Source organism: Tasmannia lanceolata, unplaced genomic scaffold (genome assembly GCF_043159265.1).
Source record: "Tasmannia lanceolata isolate RefF3 unplaced genomic scaffold, GAP_Taslan_0.1 ptg000013l, whole genome shotgun sequence".
NCBI classification, from domain to species: Eukaryota; Viridiplantae; Streptophyta; class Magnoliopsida; order Canellales; family Winteraceae; genus Tasmannia; species Tasmannia lanceolata.
In genome coordinates, this window is record NW_027518690.1 from 39,730,279 (window position 1) to 39,753,375 (window position 23,097).

General features: G+C 36.8%; 1 protein-coding gene across 3 annotated transcripts; it reads left to right on the forward strand.

Moving 5' to 3' along the window:
• The first annotated feature begins 1,964 nt into the window (after positions 1–1,964).
• Positions 1,965–21,805, forward strand: LOC143890090 (COP1-interacting protein 7-like). 3 transcript variants are annotated; one of them, XM_077394639.1, is made up of 14 exons: positions 1,965–2,096; positions 2,190–2,317; positions 4,699–4,878; positions 7,462–7,582; positions 7,705–7,744; positions 8,086–8,138; positions 8,216–8,271; positions 9,542–9,694; positions 9,836–10,086; positions 10,741–12,368; positions 14,156–15,100; positions 19,589–19,997; positions 21,374–21,436; positions 21,529–21,805. In XM_077394639.1, the coding sequence occupies exons 2-14, from the start codon at positions 2,259–2,261 to the stop codon at positions 21,594–21,596; spliced, it is 4,026 nt and encodes a 1,341-aa protein (XP_077250754.1). In that variant the 5' UTR covers positions 1,965–2,096; positions 2,190–2,258; the 3' UTR covers positions 21,597–21,805. The 3 variants fall into 3 exon arrangements, with proteins under 3 accessions (XP_077250754.1, XP_077250756.1, XP_077250755.1); XM_077394641.1 differs by having other exon boundaries at positions 7,708–7,744; XM_077394640.1 differs by having other exon boundaries at positions 1,991–2,138; positions 2,249–2,317.
• The last annotated feature ends 1,292 nt before the right edge of the window (positions 21,806–23,097 follow it).

Below are 23,097 nucleotides of genomic sequence, written 5' to 3' on the forward strand. Positions count from 1 at the left end.
ATTTAGGAAATTACATAAATATATCATGGAGCTTTGATCCTATTGGATAGGACGGATTTGTAATTTTATTGGAAATTACAAAGGATTTCAAATTGGATAGTGGAAACCCACATGGGACGAATTTGGGTGGGACCCATAAGTGTGCACCCCATATGGAGTGTCCATATCAATTGTAGATTTAATGTTATGAACGTTATCTCATTTCTAAATTGTTAGATGAAAAAGAAAGAAAGAAAAAGCTTGTATGAATGGAAAGAGAGAGAAAGGGAATATCTGATCAAAATTTTTGGAAACAAAAATTAATATAAAATGGAATCCCAAGAGAGTTGGGAAATAAGTCACGTTCCTTTTGAGAATTGTAAAAAGCAACACACAACATTATTTAAGCCGCAAAGGTGGACGAATTGGGTTGCCCAAGCTGCTGGAATTAATATTGACACCCCTAAATTCGTACATCTCTCTCACTCTCTTTGTTTTCAACTGTTTTTGGGTTTTGAACTCAAAAGGCATTCTACAAGCAAAGCTCCATCATCTTAAATGTGTTTTTCCTCAAAAATATTCTGATTTGGATCAGAAATCAGAATATAATCAAGAACAATTGTTGTCCTATCCCCTTTGTGCAAAACAAAGGATTCAGTCGGATCAACTTGTGGGTTCGCGACATTTAGAATGATTGTGAGCAGATCACGCAGAGATTCTTCTTCGCAACAACATATGAGGTAATTTATGTTTTATATGTTTTATTTTGATCACCATCAGATCATCTAGACCCTAGGATTCCTCGGATACTGGCAAAATTGAAGAATTTTTTTTTGTTCTACGTGATTTTAATTCCGCTGCGCGTAGCGATTTTGCCCGGGGTTTACAACCCTTCTAACAATGATACCCCCCTCTAACGGATAAAATCCCCCCTTTAACCTTATTCGTTAAGTTTTAAAGGCAAAGAAAAATGTTTAAGGGGGTAAATTTATCCTCAAGCAGTGAACCATTCTCACAAAAACCGTTAAAGGGAGGGATTTTTTTTTTTTGTTTAGGGAGCGGGGATGTCATTTCCCAAAATTGTTTTTGTTGGGCTTATCACTTTTGTGATGTGAAAAAATAGTTTCCTTCTTAAATTTATGCATTTAATGATATAAGTTTAGAGACTTTTGGCGTGAAAATTTGTTGTTTTCTATAATCGTTGAGATTTGTCATTATTCTACGCTAAATAATAAAAACCAGACCCCAAAAACTATCTTGGGTAGGGTAGGGTCGGGTTTATGAATCTAGGGTTTTGTCAAAGAAAACTAAACTCGACCGGAGATAATTTCTCGGGAAACCCGACTCGCCTACCTGAGTTCCAACCCTAGTAAAACCCATGTTTTAGCTTATAAATTCCCGGTTTTAGCTTATAAAACTCAGGTTTTAGCTTGTAAAATTCAGGATTTTGCAATCCTTGATTATAAAATACATATATCCAAACAGGCCCTTAATGATGTGGACTCTTATCCAAACAGGCCCTTAATGTTCTAGACAGGATTAGGAGCATTTTAATCACATGCCCCCAAGCGGGAATCGTTTCTAATAAATGCATCGTCAATTTGTTAAAATCATTCTGTTTTTGGTAATTCCGGAGAAAAATCTCAACGTGTTTTATATCCCTTTTTTTATGATATGATGTTTTCGCCCCCTCTGTAGGATTATGCACCCGCTCTTAAAGTGAATTGTGGGCAGACTCGCTTTTTACGTCAAATCACGTTTCAAGTGGGGGTATTATCCTAAAATGGGGCGAAAAAATATCATTCTTTTTTGTTTTAGACATATTTATCCTTAATTTACCATAATACCTTTTCCGTTTGGGCAATAATTTTTCGCCCCCCTGTCTGCCCACACGAATCACGTTAGAAGAGTGGCGCATAATCTTACAGGGGGGGCGAAAAAATCATCTTTCTTTTTTGATTTCACAGTCTCCTCTCTCTCTCTGTCTCTCTCTCTCTCTGACACACACACACACATTTATACATTTTTTATTTTCCGCCATTGAAACACCTCTGGAAAGCTTTTTCTTCAATTACAATTACCCCCTAATATTACTGCTAAAAAACGAACACGCATAGGTTCTTCTTCCGAATATCTTTGTTTCTAGATCTCCCTTAAAAGTAATTTTATCTTTTTCTTCATTTGACGATTTCCAATTCTCATTTTATCAGGTCACTTCTTTCTCTACAAATGAAACCCTAATTAACAGATCCAAACCTTCTCTCAACAGTTTTACCTCAATGAAGTCCGAAACTCGTCTCGATTCTGCAGTTTTTCAGCTCACACCTACTCGAACCAGGTACTCCCGATTTGTGCCTACTCAAATCTTTCTTCGATTTTGTTTCTATAGTCAGAAATGTTTTAGTATAGAGAAAGTTTTAGAGTTTAGTCAATGAATTTTGTGCGAAGGGTTTTTACTTTGATCGGAAGCAATTCGAATGTCTTAATTATGTGTACATCAATGCGGAAGAAGAAATTCTCTAAAAAGAACTGTAATTTTCAGAATATGCAAGTTTCAATAGGAAATGTTTTGATATTGAGAGAGTTTTAGGGTTTAATCGATGAATTTTTGGCCTAGGGCTTTTACTTTGGTCGGAGGCAATTTGAATGTCTTAATTATGTGTACATCAATGCTGCAGAAGAAATTCTCCAAAAAAAACTGCAATTTTCAGAATATGCAAGTTTTAATGGGAAATATTTTGATATTGAGAAAGTTTTAGGGTTTAATCGATGAATTTCTGGCCTAGGGCTTTTACTTTGATCGGAGGAATGTCTTAATTATGTGTACATCAATGCGGAAGAAGAAATTCTCCAAAAGAACTGCAATTTTCAGAATATGCAAGTTTCAATAGGAAATGTTTTGATATTGAGAATGTTTTAGGGTTTAATTGATGAATTTTTGGCCTTGGGCTTTTACTCTGATCGGAAGCAATTCGAATGTCTTAACTATGCGTACATCAATGCGGCTCGAGAATTAACTCTCCGAAAGAACTGCAATTTTCAAAATCTGGCATTTTGTCGTGCAATTCTAAAGTTTCAGCATAGGTTTTGGCATGATCTGCGTAGTGTTTTGTAGATTTTATGACGACCTTGTTGTACTATGTGCGAATTGCTTTTCTGTAGGTCTCGTTGACATCATCTTTCCAGAGTAAAAATCTGTGGAGAAGTCTGTTGACTCTCTGGAGTTTTGAGCCTCCAGTTCAGTTGATCTTAAGAATTCTTTGTCTTGGATTTGTTTTTCTTTTTCTCTTTAATTTTCATTTCCAAAGCAGAAATTTATTGGATCTCAACTACGGCATTGCTATTTTGTGTTAATGAGCAGGTTGGCTATTGAATTATGGAATTTTATCTATTTTTTCTGGTCAGAATTGGACTGTACGTAATGTTAGGAATATATATTGTAAGTTTGGAGTTTGCGATTTGTTAATTTTAAGTTTGGGAAATTGGATTTCGGTCTCAAATGTAATATATGTTTCTATCACTAATGTTTGTTTTTAGTTGTTATGCAAATTTCATTGCTTTCCAATGGCAATTACAGTAAGAAATATTGTTTCAGGTGTTGTCTATTGAATAGTTTGTTTTTGAATCTAAATTATAGTACTACTTAGTAGGTTTTTTTATCTTTTTTTAATGGGTATGTGGTATGGAAATCGCACTTTAATAAGATCGAAGATGGTATTCTTGCTTTTCTAGATGAACTCAATTTACTCCGTACAGTGATGTTTTGTATTTCCATGATGTTAATTTTATTTATTTTTTATTCTGATATATGAATATCCCTATGATTATGAGGTCCGAAGTGATGCTTTTAGGCGTGATTTATCATTTTGCTGCTTCACATTGGGTCTTTGCTGATGGCTAGGAAGCAAGGGTACTCTCCCGGGGCTCCCGCACCCGCACCCGACACGTATGGGGTGCGGGTACGTCCGGGGTACGTACCCCCCTTTTTTGTAAAAAAAAAAGCTAATTTTGCGTGTCGGGTGCGCACCACGCGTACCCGACACGTCCTGCTTCTTCCTGCTGCTTCTCTTTCCTCTCCTGCTTCTTCTCTTTCCTCTCCTGTACTCGGTATTTACATGTAAACCATTTAAGTAAATGAACAAAGACATTTACTTAAGATTTACATGTAAATAACGGAATACCCCCCTTTTGGATTTATTAAAAATAGTTTCAACACCCAAATCTAAAAGGAAAAAAAGTCAACTCTCCAGTTCTAGTACAAAATTCAAAGAAAAAGGGTCGGGTCAAAATTTTAACTTTCTTAACTTCCAAACGGTGGGGTATTTTTCAAATTTTAAAAATTCATAAAATCTATTTTGTCCAAACATTATTAAATCCCAAAAGTCCGGTAAAAAAATCTCATAATTTGTTCTCTAAAAATTATTCATCTTGTCAGGCATTGGTCAACACACTGGTGACAGACTTTTTTTCTAATGAATGATGCCTCTTGTTATGAAATATGGAACTTAATCACTTATGAAATGAAGAGTAATATTAGAATTTTCCATTTTGGTGATGTTATTGTTATTTGATTGCTCTACAATTATTATTTTTTAATTTTTATAAATATATAATAAAATATTTAAATATATTATTATATTCGGCGTACCCGAACGTACCCGCACCCCGTACCCGTACCCGTGCTTCATAGGCTGATGGAAATCTACTGTTTCTCGTCAGGTGTGACTTGGTTATCACAGCGAATGGGAAAACAGAGAAGATTGCATCTGGGTTGGTGAACGCTTTTGTTGCCCACTTGAAGACAGCCCAAGATGAGATTGCCAAGGGGGGTTATTCAATTACGCTTGAACCGGATCCTGGAACTGATGCAACATGGTTTACAAAGGGCACAGTGGAAAGGTCTGTATTTTTGTTGACGTTCCATGGCAGATTGTGCTTCTTCACATGATTTAGTTCTTAATGGTCAACTGTTGCAATTCAATCAGGTACTTGATAAATAGACTGTGTTGAATTGTTTCCCCTTAGACCCAGGCCAAGCTAACGGGTTAGTTTGTATTTCATTTAACCTGGGAATACTCAATCAATTGCTCAAAGTATTGTTTTGAAAATCTTATGATTTACTATTTGATTTTACGATTCAAATCAAATCTTATGCATAACGATTTAAATCCCATGATTGAATCATAATTTATATGAATCTTACGATTTTCGATTGAATCTTACTATTCGATCATAAATCGTACGATTCATGCGATTTATCCAAATTAAGTTTTGTATAAAAGAAAATTGGACTTTCTTTTGAAAGATCTCATTTCCTTTCTACATTACAAGAAGTCTTTGAAATCCCTCTCATTAGAAGGAAGAAGACAGAGGAGTAGGAGTTCGAATTAATCGAAACAGTAAAGCACAGTACATGTCCTTCGGGGCATTACTTACATCAAGGTTAAAGATGACTATAATAAGGAAAACACTGGTGACTCCAGTCTTTTATGATTGATATTTGTCATTTCATGTTTGAAACTTTGAGAATTGATATGATGTTGTTCCTTTTTTATTTTTAAGATTATTATCCAATATGCATGGTTTTGGATGAGAAATAGATGATTAGTATGTGTAAATTTTGTAGCAAACAATTCATATTACAGTATTGAATGGCCAATCATGGTAGTTTCTATTTGAATTAATAAATATGGATGAAAAATGAATAATTGGCTGCTTTTTATTCTTTATTTTGTTTATAAGTTTTTTATTATATATATATATATATATATATATATATATATAGAGAGAGAGAGAGAGAGAGAGAGAGAGAGAGGAAAATGATTGTGCACTAGAGCGCACGTAAGCTTATATGTGCTCGAGGGCCCAAACACATGTGTCCCACATTTTTTGTGTGGTAATCTAAGCTATTCATTTGCAAGGCGCTTACATAGATAGGGTGTGTACAAAAAATCAGCTCCATAGGATCATCCTAACCCATCCAAAAGTGGAGGGCAAAATATCTATGTAAGGGCCTTTCAAATGAATGCTTTGGATCATCCTAACAATGTGGGCCGGTGGGCCCACATGAGTTTTGGGCGCATATAAGCTATATGCGCTCGAGCGCAGAATCATTTTCATCTCTCTCTCTCTCTCTCTCTCTCTCTCTATATATATATATATATATATATATATATATATATATATATATATATATATATATATATATGAGAAAACTGTTGGTGAGCTTAAGCGCACCATTTTTTTGGTGCGCTTAAGTTGTTATAACGCCTCCCATTGGTGCGCTTAAGCGGGACCCAAACATTTAAACGAATGGGAGGCGTTATAACAACTTAAGCGCACCAAAAGTTTTCTCTCTCTCTCTCTCTCTCTCTCTCTCTATATATATATATATATATATATATATATATATATATATATATTTTTTTTTTTGAATGAATCTTACGATTTACGATCCGATTTACAATTCAACCCCTATTACGATTTACGATTCAATTTCGATTTTCAAAATGTTGGCCCAAAGCACTTGATAAAATACGCGATAAGCTGATTGAGTACTTGAGAAACTCTGGAAGCAGACTAAATGGGCGATTTTGAATTTGAATCCAGTTCGGAATAAGCTTGGACTGTTTTTTTTTGTTTTAATGGCTAAGATATCATTGATGAAGAAAGAAGATACAAGGCCGACCGAGATAGTCTGCAAAAAACAGAAAAAGAAAATAAGGAGAAGGAAAAAGAAAATACAAACAAAAGCCTCTCAGGGAGGAAGAAAATCAAAGTAACATAGATCTTGCCTTGCTATTCCATCCCTAGCGAGTTTATCCGCTTCTACATTCGCGGACCTTCTAACATGGATAAAGGAAACCGTAGATCTACCAATACGGTCCTTAATTTCATCGATCCAACGGGCTAATCTCCAAGGGAACATCTTGCTATCCTTTAGCCATCCAATAGCATTTGAAGAGTCACCTTCAATAATGACCTTAGATAAATCATGAGACCCCAGGAATCTAAGGCCCTGCAACGCTGCTCTGATTTCATCGGAGTCAACTCTAACTTGACATGTCTTCATATCCAAGTCGATCTCAATTATTAAATCTTGGTTGATATGTTGGATTTCATTGCACTATAATGTGGTAATTGAGCATTTGATTCTTTACTGAAAAGAAATTTGTTTGATTTTTTTTTTTTCAAAGGCTAAAGAAATATGTCTGTTTCTTTCATCTAATTCTTCTTCTTCAGCATATGCTTGATATTCTAAGGGCCTATGAGAAAAATTAAAACTGTAATGCTTTTGTCTCTCTCAAAGGTAATCGAGGATTTGATTCTTTACTGCAAAGAAATTCGTCTGTTTTTATTTTTTGAAAGACAAAAGAAATTTGTCTGTTTCTTTCATCTAATTCTTCTTCTTCAGCATATGCTTGATATTCTATGGGCCTACGAGAAAAACTAAAACTTGTAATGCTTTTGTCTCTCTCATAGGCTTGTTTGGTTTGTGAGCACTCCTGAGCTCTTAGAACGAGTGAATACTATAGAATCTGAGATCTTCCAAATCGATGAAGCAATTTCTAGTCAGAGTAATGACAACATCAGGTTGAGCACCGTAAGTAATAATCTTGACTAATCTTTACATAGTTCATATGTTGAGCACTTTAAGTAATATTCTTGATTAATCTTTACATAGTTCATATACCGTAAAAGAGTAATTTTATTCCTTTTGTGTAGCAGGTAGAAGATCAACCGAAATCCATAGAGAGCATTGAAGGTACTCTAAAAATTAATTTTTGATTTTTTTTCTAGTTGTAGCATGCAATGAGGACATTTATCTCAATTTATCATGTTCTGTTTTTATTCTTCAAGTCCATTTTTATCAACTGTATTTATTCAAAAGCTCTCAAAGGGTTCAGCAATTAAAAATTCGTTATTTCTTCTCAGTTATGCCCCTCTCCATCTTAATATTTTTTTACAACGATGTATAGAATCTGTCGACTAGTCTTTTGTTTTGCTTTTCTATTTTTATGTTCTGGAGTTATTCGAAAATGAAGAATGTTTTCAAGAAATATTGATTGACTGTATACCCTTCTTAATGACGATGATTTTGGACAGGTAGCGAGTCTGTATTTGACAGTGATGCAGAGAAAGCAATTGTCCTTTTTAAGGTATTGACACAGTACATTCCCTCATCATTCACAGGCTCATTTAGTAATCGTTCTCAATATCATTTCTTTTATGGCAGCCTGGGGTACATCCACCTGAATCAAATGGATCTACCATACAGGAGGAGAATTCAAAGTATACACTACTGACACCCTTACTACAAACATTATCATGCTTATTCTTGTTGCTTGAGCATACGTGCGGGTGTAAAATAGTAATTTTCTTGTCCTTCAGGGCTCCAGACCTTAAATTGATTCAGACATCTGATGACATGCAATTTTCTGGAGTGCAGAGTCGTAGAAAATGAAATTGGATGTCCATATGTGACCAAAACTTGTAGTATTGTTAAAAATGCGTTTTTAACTTCGCTTTCACCGTTCAAAAAAAAAAAACTTTGCTTTATCTTGGAAATCCATTACTGGCCCTTTTCCAATGAAGCTTCATAAGACTTTTTAAACTTTGAAATAATAAGAAAAGCTCTGTTTATCCAGTTATTTCTTGAAATAGCTCTTCCCATTAAGGAAATTCATTTTTTAAGGAAATTCATTTTTTTAATGATAGCGAGTAAATTCATTAAGTTCAAAGGAAATATGGGTTTCTCAAACTCACACCAAGGTCTTCAGTGAAATTTGAGGTATGTTGAGTTGAGGTCTAGCGTTGAATGTAGAATACAAATGTTGTTCGATTATCTGAAATAGTGTCTGCTTACAAAGAATCTAATTAGTTTTCTAACGTAAAGCTCCAAGCGCATCATATGAACTACAAAAATATAGTTATTTCTAAGCCCTAGGTGTGAAGAGCCAGTGACTAGATGCCGAACATTCCCATCGATGTAGACTTTCGTAGCACTTTCTAACTAATATATTCCATGTTACATCAATTCAAACTCTTTCAATTTGTTTTGTTCAATTTCCCAATTAATAAGGTAGCTGCAATATCCATATTTTTGAAATGTAATGACTAGGAGGAGTGCTTCTAATAATAACAATTCACATAAGTGAGTCCAAACCTAAATGCCAAATGCTAAAATAATGTTTCATCTAAGATGGATTGAAAATGTATATGATATGAACCATTTTTTATTACTTACTTTTGACCCCGGGATGTATTAAACCCGTGCTCTTTTACCTACCATTTTTGTTGTTCTCATCCTTTTGGCCTTTTTATCCATATTTGTTAGGTTGAAAACATCTTAAACCTGAATTTTTGGCTCATCATTCTTTTGGTGTCATACCTTTTCCTAACAAAGGTGTGGTACATAGTCCATCATATCACACGTATACATGTTGCACTTCTTATCTGTTTATGGCTATGATTATCTTTCCCTCACTGTGTAGGATACATTAAATGTTTCGAAAAAATAATTGTGGGTCACGTTTTATCTTATGCATAATTCTTTTGGCAGAGTTAAACTATTAAGAGTACTCGAGACACGCAAAACTGTATTGCAGAAAGAACAGGGGATGGCCTTTGCACGTGCTGTAGCAGCAGGCTTTGACATGGATCACATGGCACAGTTGATATCCTTCGCTGAATGCTTTCGGGCCACACGTTTGATGTAAGCGGTGCTCCCTGTTATAGATTGGTTTATGGAATTTCATTACGAGGTCACCTTTTATGTTATTTGTTCCCAAAGTAAGTGTGCCAGTTTTTTGTTTAAAACTTTCCCCTAATGGTTTTGTGTTTATTAATTCATCAGGGATGCATGCTTAAGTTTTGTTGAACTTTGGAAAGGAAAGCACGAAACTGGACAATGGGTTGAAATTGAGGCAACTGAGGTGAAGGCTAGCCAATCAGATTTCTCTTCTATGAATGCTTCAGGCATTATACTCACCAGTGAGACCAGGCATTATGTCCAGGGTGAGTTGGGCACCGAAAGCAATGGGAAAACAAGTAGTGATGCCAGTGTAGATATTAGTTCTCAGAAATTGACCTCGGATCCCAACAAAGGTTAATACTATATGGTAAAAGAACATGATACCGCTGTTTTTATTATCCTGCAAACCAAATGGTCTCAATACTTTGAAGGTACCATTGCACAATAATTTAATAACAACTGTCACTTCTCTTTTAAAATGGAAAAATGATTCCGCTGTTTTCCAGTATAAATGGATAAAAGAGGTACTCAGGGCTATATGTAAGAAATTCTCCTGCATCTGTAACTTTTGATTGATAGAGGCAGTTTAGGATTTGTAAAGTTGGGGGTTTTGCTTTTGTCTGGATTAGCCATAGCCTATTGACGCTTCAAATATAAAAACCAAAATTCTTTCTTTTTTAAGTTAATTGCATCAATAGGGGGACCAATGTAATTTTCCTTTATCTGAAGCTCCTCTGTCAGATTCCTTTCTCATCTCTGATGAAAATTACCATTAGGAACTTGTAAAGTTCCTAGTGGCCCCTCATGCCCAGTAAGGAAAATTTTGGCATTTTAAAAGGACTGCTTTATTTGTTTTTGTAGTTGCATGGCGTCATTTTTTGTACAAAACCTCATTCCTATCCTAATTAATCCCCGTATATTGTGTTGACGCGATTTTCATATCTTCTTTGCATTTTAGTTGAGCTTAATGAACTTCAATATCTTGATATCTATTTGTTCATGGTCAGATAAAAGGTCCCCCATGGATTCCCAGCTGCCATTAGGCTCCCATGAATATTTTCAAGGCCAATTTCATCATCCTATATATCCTCAATGGCCCATTCATTCTCCCTCAGGTGCACCAGTTTTTCCACCCTATCCCATGCAAATCATGCCTTACTATCAGAACTATGCAGGAAATGCCCCGCTTTTCCAGCCACCATATCCTCAAACGGACGATCCCAGATTCAACACTGCACAAAGGATAAGGCAGACAAGGGGTTCCATGGATACTAAAGACAATGATGAGTCAGAAACTTCAGAAATGGGCAGACAAGGTGCAGATCATGGCATGTTGGAGTTACAGAAAGAAGTTTCACATGGTCGAGAATCACGGAGAAAAGTTGGTCGGTCTGTTAGAAAACAATCGGACACGGTTGTCATTCAAAACATCAATTATATCAGTTCGAAGAAGCAAAATGCATCAGGAAGTGAATCTGAATCGGCTTCTGAACCAGAAACTGATGAGGAAGCTGAGCATTTTCAGTCTAATGCCCGGGAAAGGAAGCGTAAAGGCCCACTGAGATCTTCAAAAGTTAAAGGCAACATCACTAAGTCTAGTGATACTTGGAATTCAAATGATGGTATTGTTTATGGAAGGGAGGCAGATAGTGAAAACTGGCAAGCATTTCAAAATTGTTTGTTGCGAGATGATGAAGAAAATACAAGCAATGCTGGTAGAGATATGCTTTCTGTTGAAAAAGAGCCCCATTTAAAGAGATGGCAGATAAGAGGGGCAGATCCTATCCTTCCGCCTGAACGAGATATGGGTGAAGTTCCAAAACAGTTGACGTCAGAATTCGATTTGGTTAGTGGTAGGACATTCCGAATGTATAATAAGCAGAAGGCATCAAATAATGAATTGGCAATCTCTCATGAAGGGTTTCATTCAAATGATGGAAGGGGACTGAGAGATGGGCAGGTGGATGTACAGTTCACAGAGATAGAAGGGGGAGGGGGAGGGTATAGAAGGGTGAGTAGCGATGATTTCATGATTTATGGGCGAGAAAACCAATCAGGAATTACAAATTCTCTGCCAGATCCGCTTGCTGGAGAACAATATGGGCATGTGGATAAGTCGGATAAGAGCACTTCACATAATGTAATGGATGAATCCTTTATAGTTCCTTTCAGGTCTAGGTTGGAAAATCAAGTTGGAACGGATAGCAGAACTGCTATTGATATGGATTCTGAATTCCTATCAGCACTTCAGAGAACCGAGGACTCTTCGAACGGGATTGGAAGCCAACTCAGCTATGAACCAGATGAGTTGAGCTTGATGCCGGAGCCTGGAACAGAGAAGGAGTCTGTTGGTTATGATCCAGCTGTAGACTATGAAATGCAGGTACATTCCGAAGAGGCTGTTGTTGTAGAGAACGGAAATGGAGAAGATATTGTGGCTGGTGTTAAGGAAGGATCAAAGAAGTTGGACAAGGAAAAGAAGCCAAGAATTCAAAATGGGTTGGAGAAAAGAAAGATGGAGGCCGCGATTAAGAAGGGGAAGCCATCAAAGTTGAGTCCTCTTGCTGAAGCACAAGTCCGTGCAGAGAGGCTGCGGGCCTTCAAAGCTGATCTTCAAAAAGTGAAGAGAGAGAAGGTATTTTCCAATCTTTAATTTCTTTCAGTTCAATCTTGACAGCAGTCGCAACTCGCAACTTGAAATGGCGTACTAAATGTGTCTCTGGATCAAAGTTCTCAATTGTCATATGGTGGATCTTATGCTTTCAAACTGGGATGGTACACTGTCTGTTTAGTGTTATGTTTTTCAAAAGATGAAGCAAAATGTTAGAAAAATAAAAAAAAGTTATAAAAATTTTGAAAATCACAAAATATGAGATGTAAAAAATAACAAATAGCATATTGCACAAATGTTGTGTGCACCAAACCTGGATTATGGATCTAGTGGAATTATTTGGTTTACGTATAGCAGAGTCGCAAAGCATTGATTCTGTTACTGCTCATCTACCATTTTTTGTGCTAGAAGAGGGAATAGGGCCCTGTTTTCGGCTCGTTCCTGAAAACTGTGAGTGGTCTGGAATTGCAGTCCCATTTTCAGGGTTACGTGGAGCCACTATTCGCCCTTTCTTATCCGCAGACCAGACAGACCTAGTCGGAAATGGCAAAAAGGGCTCTTCAACCTCTGCTAAGATCGTTAGGGTTATAAAGATCTTAACAGATAGAGAAGGTTTTGCTAGGTTCTAACCCAACGAATAGACATCTAAATTATCTGGAAAAATGAGAAGAAAAAAGAAAAACCCTCATGGAATGCCAGTTAAAAACAAATCAGCTCCAGCTAGATTGGGGTGTTTCGGCTGGGAGAGGCAAAATGCTCTTTTCCGGCAGCACTGGAATCTGGAACCCATGGCAATATGTTCTAGTCTGTGTGCTTGTGTTCCTCCGAACTGAAGCAGAATGAAATTAACTACTTAGTTTTCAATGACTTCTTTGTAATTTCAACGAAAAGTGTAGTTTAAAAAGAAAGAGCCTCCAAGAGTTTAGAGATTGTGGAAATACCTAGCTTCTCTTGCCTAAGTGGTGATTTTTTTACAAATGTGCAACCTCCCTATTTTTTTCTAAAATTAATTTGTTCAATTTTTCCCATTGATCTATCTCAACTTTATTTCTGTTTTTAACTATTTTCCATTTTTTTCTTGAGTTGTAAAATAAATAGGAAGTTTGTTGTTTGAGAAAAAAGAAAAGAAAACAAAATTTAAAATCCCTGCTCTTTATCAAAAAAATAAAAAATAAAAAACACTGCTACTATTTGCTGGATACATCACTGCGAAACATTGGGAGTACTTTTCCACTTTTTAAATATATGCCGTTTTGATTTTTCATGATGTGATACTTTATGCATATGTTTTTTTTATCTGAAAATATCTTACTGCATTTATTTTCTTAATAAAATCGTTGCCATTTGAGGGAAAAAAACATCATACTACATTGTTTTTCCTCCTTTTTCTTTTCTTGTTATGGCTGAAAACATCTAGAGTTGGTTGATTTTTTTTAGCTTGAGACACTTCGAAGAAAATTTCTACTTTATGCTAAATTTGGTATATATACGGCTAATGTTAGAAATCACTGGTTTCTTAAGTTAAAGTTAGCTCTTATGTTTTTGAATCTGATTGCTCTTCTATCATTGGAATTTCAAAGGTTATGAATTTGTGTTTTATTGAAGAATGCTGCCCCAAAAAACCCATACAAATTTCAGATGAACGTCCATGAAAATAATTTAGAGGCGGTATTTGGTATCAAAATATGTCTTTGTTTTACTATTTTCCAACATTGTATTACCTCTGTTATTTTATTCTTGCGGCTCTGCGGCCATCTAGCTTGACTTGGTTATTTATTTGAGTTTTTTATTTCAAACTACTCAATTTTCAGGAAGAGGAACAAATAAAACGACTAGAGGCTTTGAAGAGAGAACGACAAAAGAGAATAGCTGCAAAAGGAAGCTCAAATGCTGCTCAATCACCAATACCCTCTTCACAGACCAAATCCCGGTTGCCAACAAAGCTCTCTCCAACCTCACTTAAAGGGCCAAAGTTCAGTGACTCAGAGCTGGCATCATCTTCCCATCTACCAAAGCTGCATGTCAAGACTGCTTTGGGCTCCAGTGATTCTCAGGGAATCACTAAACCCAGCAGATTAAATGGTACGCGGTTAGCTGGGAGCAGATTAAGCCGTTCAGTATCATCATTAAATGAGCTGAAGAGAGAGAATAATGGAGTCTCACCTGAACCAAGGGCAGCCTCAACCCGTACCAGGAGACTTTCAGACCCTAAGGGCAGCAACACCTATCGTACTTCTTCCCTAAAGCCTGGAAGCAATGCCCCAGCTCCAAAGCCAAAAGTATCTGATGAGCCTTCGAACAAGAAGATCTCGGCAATTATGAGCCTTGATAGAACTAAGTCTGCAACACTGCCAGAGCTGAAGGTTAGAACATCAAGAGGCTCGTCAGAAATGGTCCAGACCAAGTCAGTGACAAAGGTGATAATGCAAAAAGGGAATGGAAGCAGATCTCCAATGGCTGAAAGTATCAAACCTAAAAAGAGTAAGGAGAAGACCTCTCACCATAGCAATGGAGACGAAAACCCAGTTATTGAGAACACTGTTGTGATGCTTGAAAGTGAACCGGTTTCTGTTGTGCAAGCTTCTGAAGAAAGGATGGAGATAAGAAAGGGATCATATGATAATGTTACGGGAGAGAATCCTAAGACGGTTGTAGAATATACAGCTATCCATGCTCCAACTTCCCCCGTTATCATAAGTGAAGTTATTGAAGATCCTAGTGAATGCCAGCCTGATGAGCTGCCTAGTTCTCATGAGGTATGATCGGTAAAACACACAGTTTAGAGCTATTTCTATCTATGAATTTTGTTTACTCTAATTATTTTATTTTTTATTTTAGGAGTAATTTTCTTTTGGGAGGCTAAGCTGGAAATCTCACTGATGGAAGATCGTGATCACGAAAACAACGAAGGACTGGCAAAACATTGAGGCTTGCGTTCTTATGGTTTAGTGATCATGATCTTCCATCAGTGTTTTCTTTTAAGTCACAGGGAGTAGTAGGGTCTATTCCCACTTAAATCACTTAGGCGTGTTAGGCAACCATTTTCCGCGCGGCTTCTCATTTTTTTCCTTATAGAAATTGAAAAAAAGGGCGGCCCAGTGTGCGAGGCTCCTGCCATTGCGGGGTCTGGGGATGGCTAGATGTACGCAGCCTTACCCCTGCTTTGCAGAGAGGCTGTTTCCATGACTCGAACCCGTGACCACCAGGTCACAATGGAGCAACCTTACTGTTGCGCCAAGGCTCGCCTTTTCCTTATAGAAAATGAGAAAAACTAAAAAATTGAGGCTTGAGTTCTTATGGTTCTACACTTGTGATTTCTTCCCAATCTCTCCATCCGCACTTCATCCTACTTTCATAGATGTCACGAGCGTTATACCGCATGATTGACTTTGACGGATTACGACTACCACTTAAGGGGATCATCTACATATTTGATCCAGGCAGACTACTATGATGACGAGACTAGTGGAGAAATTGAGGACGTGTTCTTTTAAAGAAGGGGAGAATGATGAGGATCTAGATGTCTGTGGGGCCCAAAAAGTTGCACATTTGCCCAATAGAACTTTTAGAAATTTTATTTCCATGTTATTCAGATTTAGGGATTTCATTTTTCATTTTATTTTATTTTTAATTGCCTATATAAGGTTGAGCTTTGGTGGCTTTTGGAATAAGATTATTACAGATTTTTCTCCCCTCAGATTTCTCTTTCCTTTTTCTATTCTTCTGCTACTCTTCTTCTTTTCTTCTTCTCTTATTCTTCTTCTCTTCTCTTCCTCTTCTTCTCTTCTCTTCCTCTTCTTCTTCTCATCGCTCTTCTTCTCCTCTTTCTTCTTCTTTCTCTCCCTAGCCTACACGACCCTTTCCGCCTATTTCTCCAGATCCACACAAAACGACGAGGGTGAATGAGTTTTCACCCATTTTTTGAAGCCTTCATTCTCCGTTTCCTCCCTTTTCGTCCTCTCTTCCAATGGGAAAATGAGAATCATTATCGAACACACCCTTAAGTTATTTGAGTTTAAGAGTGTTTAGAAAGGGTCCCACCTAAGCATTATGGGGTTGTAAATTGGGAGCTCATGCTCAAGATTTTCCTAGAGATGGAGGGTTAGATCTGTGATATTTTTGGGAAGTGGGTGAATAAAACCTAATCTAGCCGCACAAATGGATGATTTTTACAAGTTGAATATCAACTCGGACTTCCTCTATGAATCCTACATCAATTTAGTATTAGAGCCAGGTTCATTTGGCTGTTAAAAGTAGTGAGGTTTCTATAGGGAGTTTAACATGAGCTTAGGCTCATATTGCTACTTAAGGTGGTGGGATTAATAAGGGAACATTGTTGTTGATGAAGACCTTGATGAGGAAAATGACACCCCACAAATCAACTTAGCTAGGCATATTTTGGCGACCCCAAAATTAGAGGAAGAAGAATTCTTCATACCGCTATCTTCTCGACGAATGTTTGTTGTTAGGAAAAAATACGTTGATTGATTATCGATGGGGCAAGCAGCATGAATTTTTGTTGTAGAGTACCTTTGAGCGCCTGAAGTAGACATCAGAAGAATATCCAAGTTAAAATAAAGTTGCATGGGTTCACAAGACCACCATCCCAGTAACTCAAAGGCGTTTAATTTCTTATAAAGTGGCGTTTATTGTGATTCCATATGTTGTGATGTTATCCCTATGGGTGTTGTAATAAATATTGCTTGGTAGGCTGTGGCAAGGTTTTAAATTTTGATTTCGATGTCGGTTACGGCCACCACCGAAACCGAAATGTTTCGGTTTCAGACCGAAATTTCGGCCGAAATCATGTAAAACTATGATTATGACTTCGTTTATTTTTTTTAAATTTCGATCAAAATGTCTAAAATTTCGGTGGAAATTATAACATTTCGGTGGAAATTTTGTAAAAAAAAGTCTAAAAATGAAATTTCAATCAACCAAAATTTCGGTGACATTTCGGCGAAATATCAGAATTTCGGTAAAATTTCGGCGAAATCTTGTAAAGAAACGACTTCATGTGAATTTCGTTTCTGTTAACTTACCAACTTCTCCAAAAGCTTAAGCTGTTGGAGAAAGGCGTTATTTATCTTTTATACTTTAACACTCCCCTGCACGTGTGGCCCACTTGGCAAACACATGGCAAATGTGGTCCCACTTTGGGCCGACAATCGCATGTGGATTTTGCTATCCGGTAGGTTTGAACTGGAGATCTTTGGCTCTGATACCATGTTAACTTGCCAACTTCTCCAAAAGCTTAAGCTGTTGGAGAAAGGCGTTATTTATCTTTTATACTTTAACAGTTTCGGTTTGTGCCGACACCGAAATATTTCAGCCGGCCGAAATTTAAAACCGTGGACTGTGGATGTACCATAATGGCCGAAACACTACCTACCATTTCAAGTACGATAGTAAACCAATGAATGTGAGAGATCAAGAAGACTGTGAAGGAAACATCAAAGTGGAGGTTCCTACTACTAAACTATGTGAAAACATATGAAGAAAAGATGTCTCTCTGAGGATACCGAAAACTTCGCAAATGTATCTTGTAAGGAAAGCATTCAGAAATCTATTTTCCTCGGCTACCACTATCTAATGTTGTTTACGTGGAATGAATGATTGTAAAGAGCTTAACTTCAAGCAAAAGATAAGAGTAGTTGTCGCCAACTCGCCATCCAAAGTTGAGTCTGCCAATAGTTGGCTCATTTACATTATTTATGGATAACGAAGGCGGAATTCACTACTTAATATAAGTAGAGAGTAGCAATTGCTAGAAAGGCACAGCGGAAACTTAAGATGCCAGCAAATGAAACTAATGCTCTACAAGTTACCAAAATAAAAATGGAAAGGCTATTAAATAAAAATGGAAAGGAAGTTGAAGAATGTACCTGGCGGCTACAGGTGAAGAAGCACAGGAGGAAAATGCCAAACTGTGATCTGCTTTACAAGAAATGAAACTTCAGTTCCAGGAAGTAAAGTATTAATGATACCCCAGTAACTTCTACCTTTCTTCATCTTCTTATCAAGGTAATCTCTACCAATCATTCTTCTTTCTTGATTGAATTTCTAGAGTTTCCGTACATTTGATTTTTCCAAGTTGGATTGTTGTTTGATTCAAAGGTTTTAGTAAGGGCTTAAATTGGAGTAATTTGATCGAAGCAGATCTTATATCCAATGGCCGGATAGTTTGATCTCAATCATTGGATATTGTGAAACTTCTGTTTTTATTGATTTTGAAATCTAAAGTTCCCACGGGAGATATGGTTTTACTGGTAATCGTTAAGATAATTAAATTGAACGGATCTGATCTTAAGTTTGACGGTTGGTTGAGCCGATCTTAACTATTAGATTTATAGATTAGGTTGATCCCAAGATCCAACAGTCAGATTGGATTGATTTCGATTACAATTATTATGTTGACCCTTACTGGTGAATCTTGAACTATATTGGAGGGTTAGATTTGGACTGTTTTTAGAAAGTGAGTAAAAACCTAATCTAGCTTCACAATCAGATAAATTTGACAAGAAGTTTATGATCAACTTGGGCACCCTCTACGAATCCGACATCATTCATTGCCGTAATACTTGGACATAGAGATCAGTATAGAAAGGAGGAGATACTTTATTTCTTCATAGAACAGTAGGCTCTGTCATCATTGCTCGTATTCTTATTATTGTTGTTATTGCCATTATAATTGTAACTATTATTCTTCTTCTTCATTTCTTTGTTGTCGTTGTTCTGTGAATGGCAGACATTGCCGCTTTTTATACAATGAAATTTCTCATTGAAACTTTTGAAAGCTCAGCTGGTAAGCAAGTTCTAGTTGCAGTAATTGGATATTTTCTTTTCTTTTCTCCTTATCATCCAAAGTGTTGAGCGTACTTACAACTGACTATTCATGTCAGATTGGAGAAGCCTAGTTATCTTTTTACTTTTTCTTTTTGGTACCAGTTGAGTATTAATCTCTTCCCGTCAGCCTGAGACAGTACATTATCCAATTTTCGTAAAAATTAGGGAATTTGATTATTTTTTTTTCATTTTAGCGAATAATTTGGATTTGAGCTTGTGAAATCATTTTAAAAAGTGAATATTGTTATGATATGAAGAAATATGATATCACAGTAGGTTATAGAAGTTGCATTTGGTGCTGGGTCTGACTCTTACTTTGGCATTCTCCTCGCTTAATTTGGTGCAGCTTGCAAATTTTATCGTTTGATTTTGGGTAGATAATATTTTCTGATGTTCAGGTGACAGCAGATCATGGGAACAATGAGTTACAAAAGTTTTCAATCAATAGTGCTTCTGAAAAACCTTACAGGGCCCCTTATGCTCGACTATCATCCTTGGAAGATCCATGTACTAGTAATTTAGAATACAGCAAAGCACAACCTGTAAGCTATGAAATGGCAACAGGAACAGAGACTGTCAGGATACATGTCTCTGATTTTTATGATCCGAATTCACGTGAACAATTTCCAGAGACTCTGGAGAACTCTCGGGGCAAGGAGTCCTCAAAAGGGTTCAAACGGCTGTTGAAGTTTGCTAGAAAGAATCATAGTTCGGCTGCTGGTGAACATAGTGTGGATTTAGACAAAGTGAGTATTGACAGCTCAGCTGTCGATGATCATACTGCAAGAACAGCTTCTTCTAATGAAGGTAAATTCTCAGCTCTATTGTACAAGTTTATACAATTAAGGCCCTGTTTGGATTGGAAGAAAAATATTTCTGATGGAAAATGTTTTCTCTGTAATATGTTTTCTGTCTACATGTTAGAGGAAAATGATATGATTATGGTTAATTTAGAGGAATATCGTCATAAATTGAAGGTCCCTTTAAATAAAAATTGAGTAAGGTTGGTTCAAGTTATTTTTCTCGTGTGTAAAAAAAGGAGGAACTTTTAGGAATATTTTTCCTTTCCAAACTTCCCAAAAATTCCTGCAATCCAAACAGGACTTTCTAAGTCTGTAATATTTTTTATCCCATACTCTAAGTCTGTAATATTGTACCTGAATCTTGCCATTTTTAACAGCATTTGCAAACTTGATTTGAGCACTCAAAATACTCGAAACAGGTACCTGTAATTCTGTAAAACGTAAAATACAATTATCTCCTTGAAAAACTTGATCAAGTACTCAAAAGACAGAAAAAATCAAATACAGACAGTGCAGTCCTTTTTAACTCAGAAACCTCATCCAAGAACTTGGAAGATTTTGGAGAAATCATAATCTTGGTCTTATTGAGTCCAAGTTTTGATTTTGTTGAACTTGGTCTGTACTGTACATTCTAAGAATTACAACTACCATTCACCAGAGCAGCTTAAGGTTAAGCAGTAAATTTCAATCCTCTGCTATAAATTCAAACCTGGAAGCCAAATCTCTGGACACTTCTAATCATCCCTGCCAATCTGCCATAATGTTGAGTTCTATAAATTCAGGCATTGAAAGAGCAAAATTTCAACTGTTATTAGCATTGTGATTATGCTTGCAGCAAGAACCATAATTAATCAAAACCCTTGTCTCAAAGCCTGTTAGGTACTTGAATTCATGAACTGACTTGATCCATTGATATTAACAACCCCATCTTATATCTATACCCAAAACCATTCACGTTCAACCTACACTCTTAAACTCGAAGCTATACACTGATCCAAGAGGCTGACGTCTTAAAAACTCAGTCGACGTTTACCAGTTTGGCCAGCTATTAGCACTGAGCCTAAACTTCAAATACTGGTTTATAACAAATCATTCAAGATTGACCATTTAGCTTGATTTCTTATAAAATTTGCGACTTGTCCATTGATTCAGCAGCCAAATTGAATTCGGAAACCAGGAAAAAGCAGACAAGTTGATTATTATTGCGCGTGATTTCATATAACAATTCCAAGCTGTTCATCAATTCAGCCAAGTCAAATTTGGAAATTAAATAGAAATTTTTGAGTTGAACTCTGGTTTTTGTGAATTGGCCCCACCTCATCTCAATATTTATACTCTATGTCTCTATATATGATCATTTTATCTTTTATTTTTTTTCAGTTCATACGCTGAAGAATCTCATCTCTCAAGACGATAGTCCCATTGGAGGCACTCCGCCGAAAGGTAGCAACTCTTTCTGTTCTTCCATGCCAAGAAACTTCTATTTTTCATCGATGTATATGGATTAGCCTCAAATGGCTCATTCTTATTTACAGTTTCTCGGCCCTTCTCTTTGCTGTCACCCTTTCGGAGCAAGACCAGCGAGAAGAAGCTGACAACATGATGAGGCCATGATAATTTTTAAGGTCAGAAAAGGAAAAGATTGAGTGTTTTCTTTTGCCTATTGTTGATCTGTGTTATATATTGCATGTGAAGTGGTGAGATGATCTGATTTGTTCAAATGTTCTATATAATAAGAAATCCTGTCCTTGATCATGTATGTTGTAATGACAGCATTATTTAGATCATCATTAACTGTTTTGCACTTTTGTACCTTACAATTTGCACTATGCAGTCAACTATGTAACACAGTAAGTAGGGCTGGCAATTTCACCCGTGAAAGCGGGGATCCGTCCCGCCCTGACCCGCTTGGGGCGGGGATTCCCCGATTTTGAGCGGGGATGGGTACGGGGGTTTTTAAAAAATCCCGGTGCGGGGACGGGGATGTAGTTTCCCCCGCCCCGCCCCGCCCCGCCCCAACCCCATTAATCAATACCATTTATTTTAGTATCTTTTAAGTGTTTTTTTTTTTTTTTTTGGTGAGAACTTTCTTGGGAATATAATATTAAACATTTCATTTTCACATTTGCATTTCTTTATTTTAGGCCATGTGATTTTGGAACCACCATATTTTGATAATTGCACAAACAAAGTCTGTCTGATTAAAAATTAAAACTTAACAGACAGCTCGACAAGATGAGTTAGGAGAAGATATCAAAACATGGGAGTGCCAACATCATCTCAGGACTTTTTAGCTTGGTCACTTGCTTAATATGCAACATTGCATTATGTTCTGAACTTTTTTGTTGTATTGGAAACTCTCCTTTTGTATCATTGATGTTCATGCATCTCATGATTATGTTTTTATTTAAATTTCATTTGTTGGATTAGGGAGAGAAACATCCATAGATTAGGGACACCCAGCAGCAGTGTCTAAGGGAAGTGATATATCCGCCCCTTTTGATTAGGGACACCCAGCAGTAGTGTATCAATGACTAAAGAGGGGCTGATGTTGGGGCGGGGAAGGGGATTAGATATTCCCCGCGGGGAGGGGAGGGGGATTCCCCACCATCCCCGCAGCAGGGGAGGGGAAGGGGACCCCAACATCCCGCCCCGCCCTAACAGTAAGTCAGTAACAGCCTATGTCCATATTTTAAATACTGGGAAATGATATTGCCACCCCTACAATTAGGCATATTGCCAACCATATAGATTTGCCTTCACTCTTTTTGCATTTAGGATGGACTGACATAGTGGCTGTCTAATTTTAAGAGTGGCAATCATGGTTTCAAATTTCGGTTTTGGAAAGCGTTCCGGTCCTCACCAAAACCCGAAATTTTGAAATTTCGTACAAAATCCGACGAAAGCAAATAAAATAATCATTCAAAATTTCAGCCGAAATTTTGGGAAAGTATTAAATAATGGAAAAAATTGAGTTTTTTTGGGGTGAAATTCCTTAAATTTCGGCTGAAATTTTGTACCGTTTCGGGTATACCCAATTTCAGTTGAAATTTAAAATTGTGTACCGTTTCGGGTATAACCTCTATACCCGAAACCCAAAATTT

Coding starts and splice junctions, on each gene's coding strand:
- LOC143890090 (XM_077394639.1), top strand. CDS start 2,259: ATGAAGTCCGAAACTCGTCTCGATTCTGCAGTTTTTCAGCTCACACCT. Junction 4,879..7,461: donor ACAAAGGGCACAGTGGAAAG/GTCTGTATTTTT, acceptor TCTCTCTCATAG/GCTTGTTTGGTTTGTGAGCA. Junction 15,101..19,588: donor AGCTGCCTAGTTCTCATGAG/GTATGATCGGTA, acceptor TCTGATGTTCAG/GTGACAGCAGATCATGGGAA.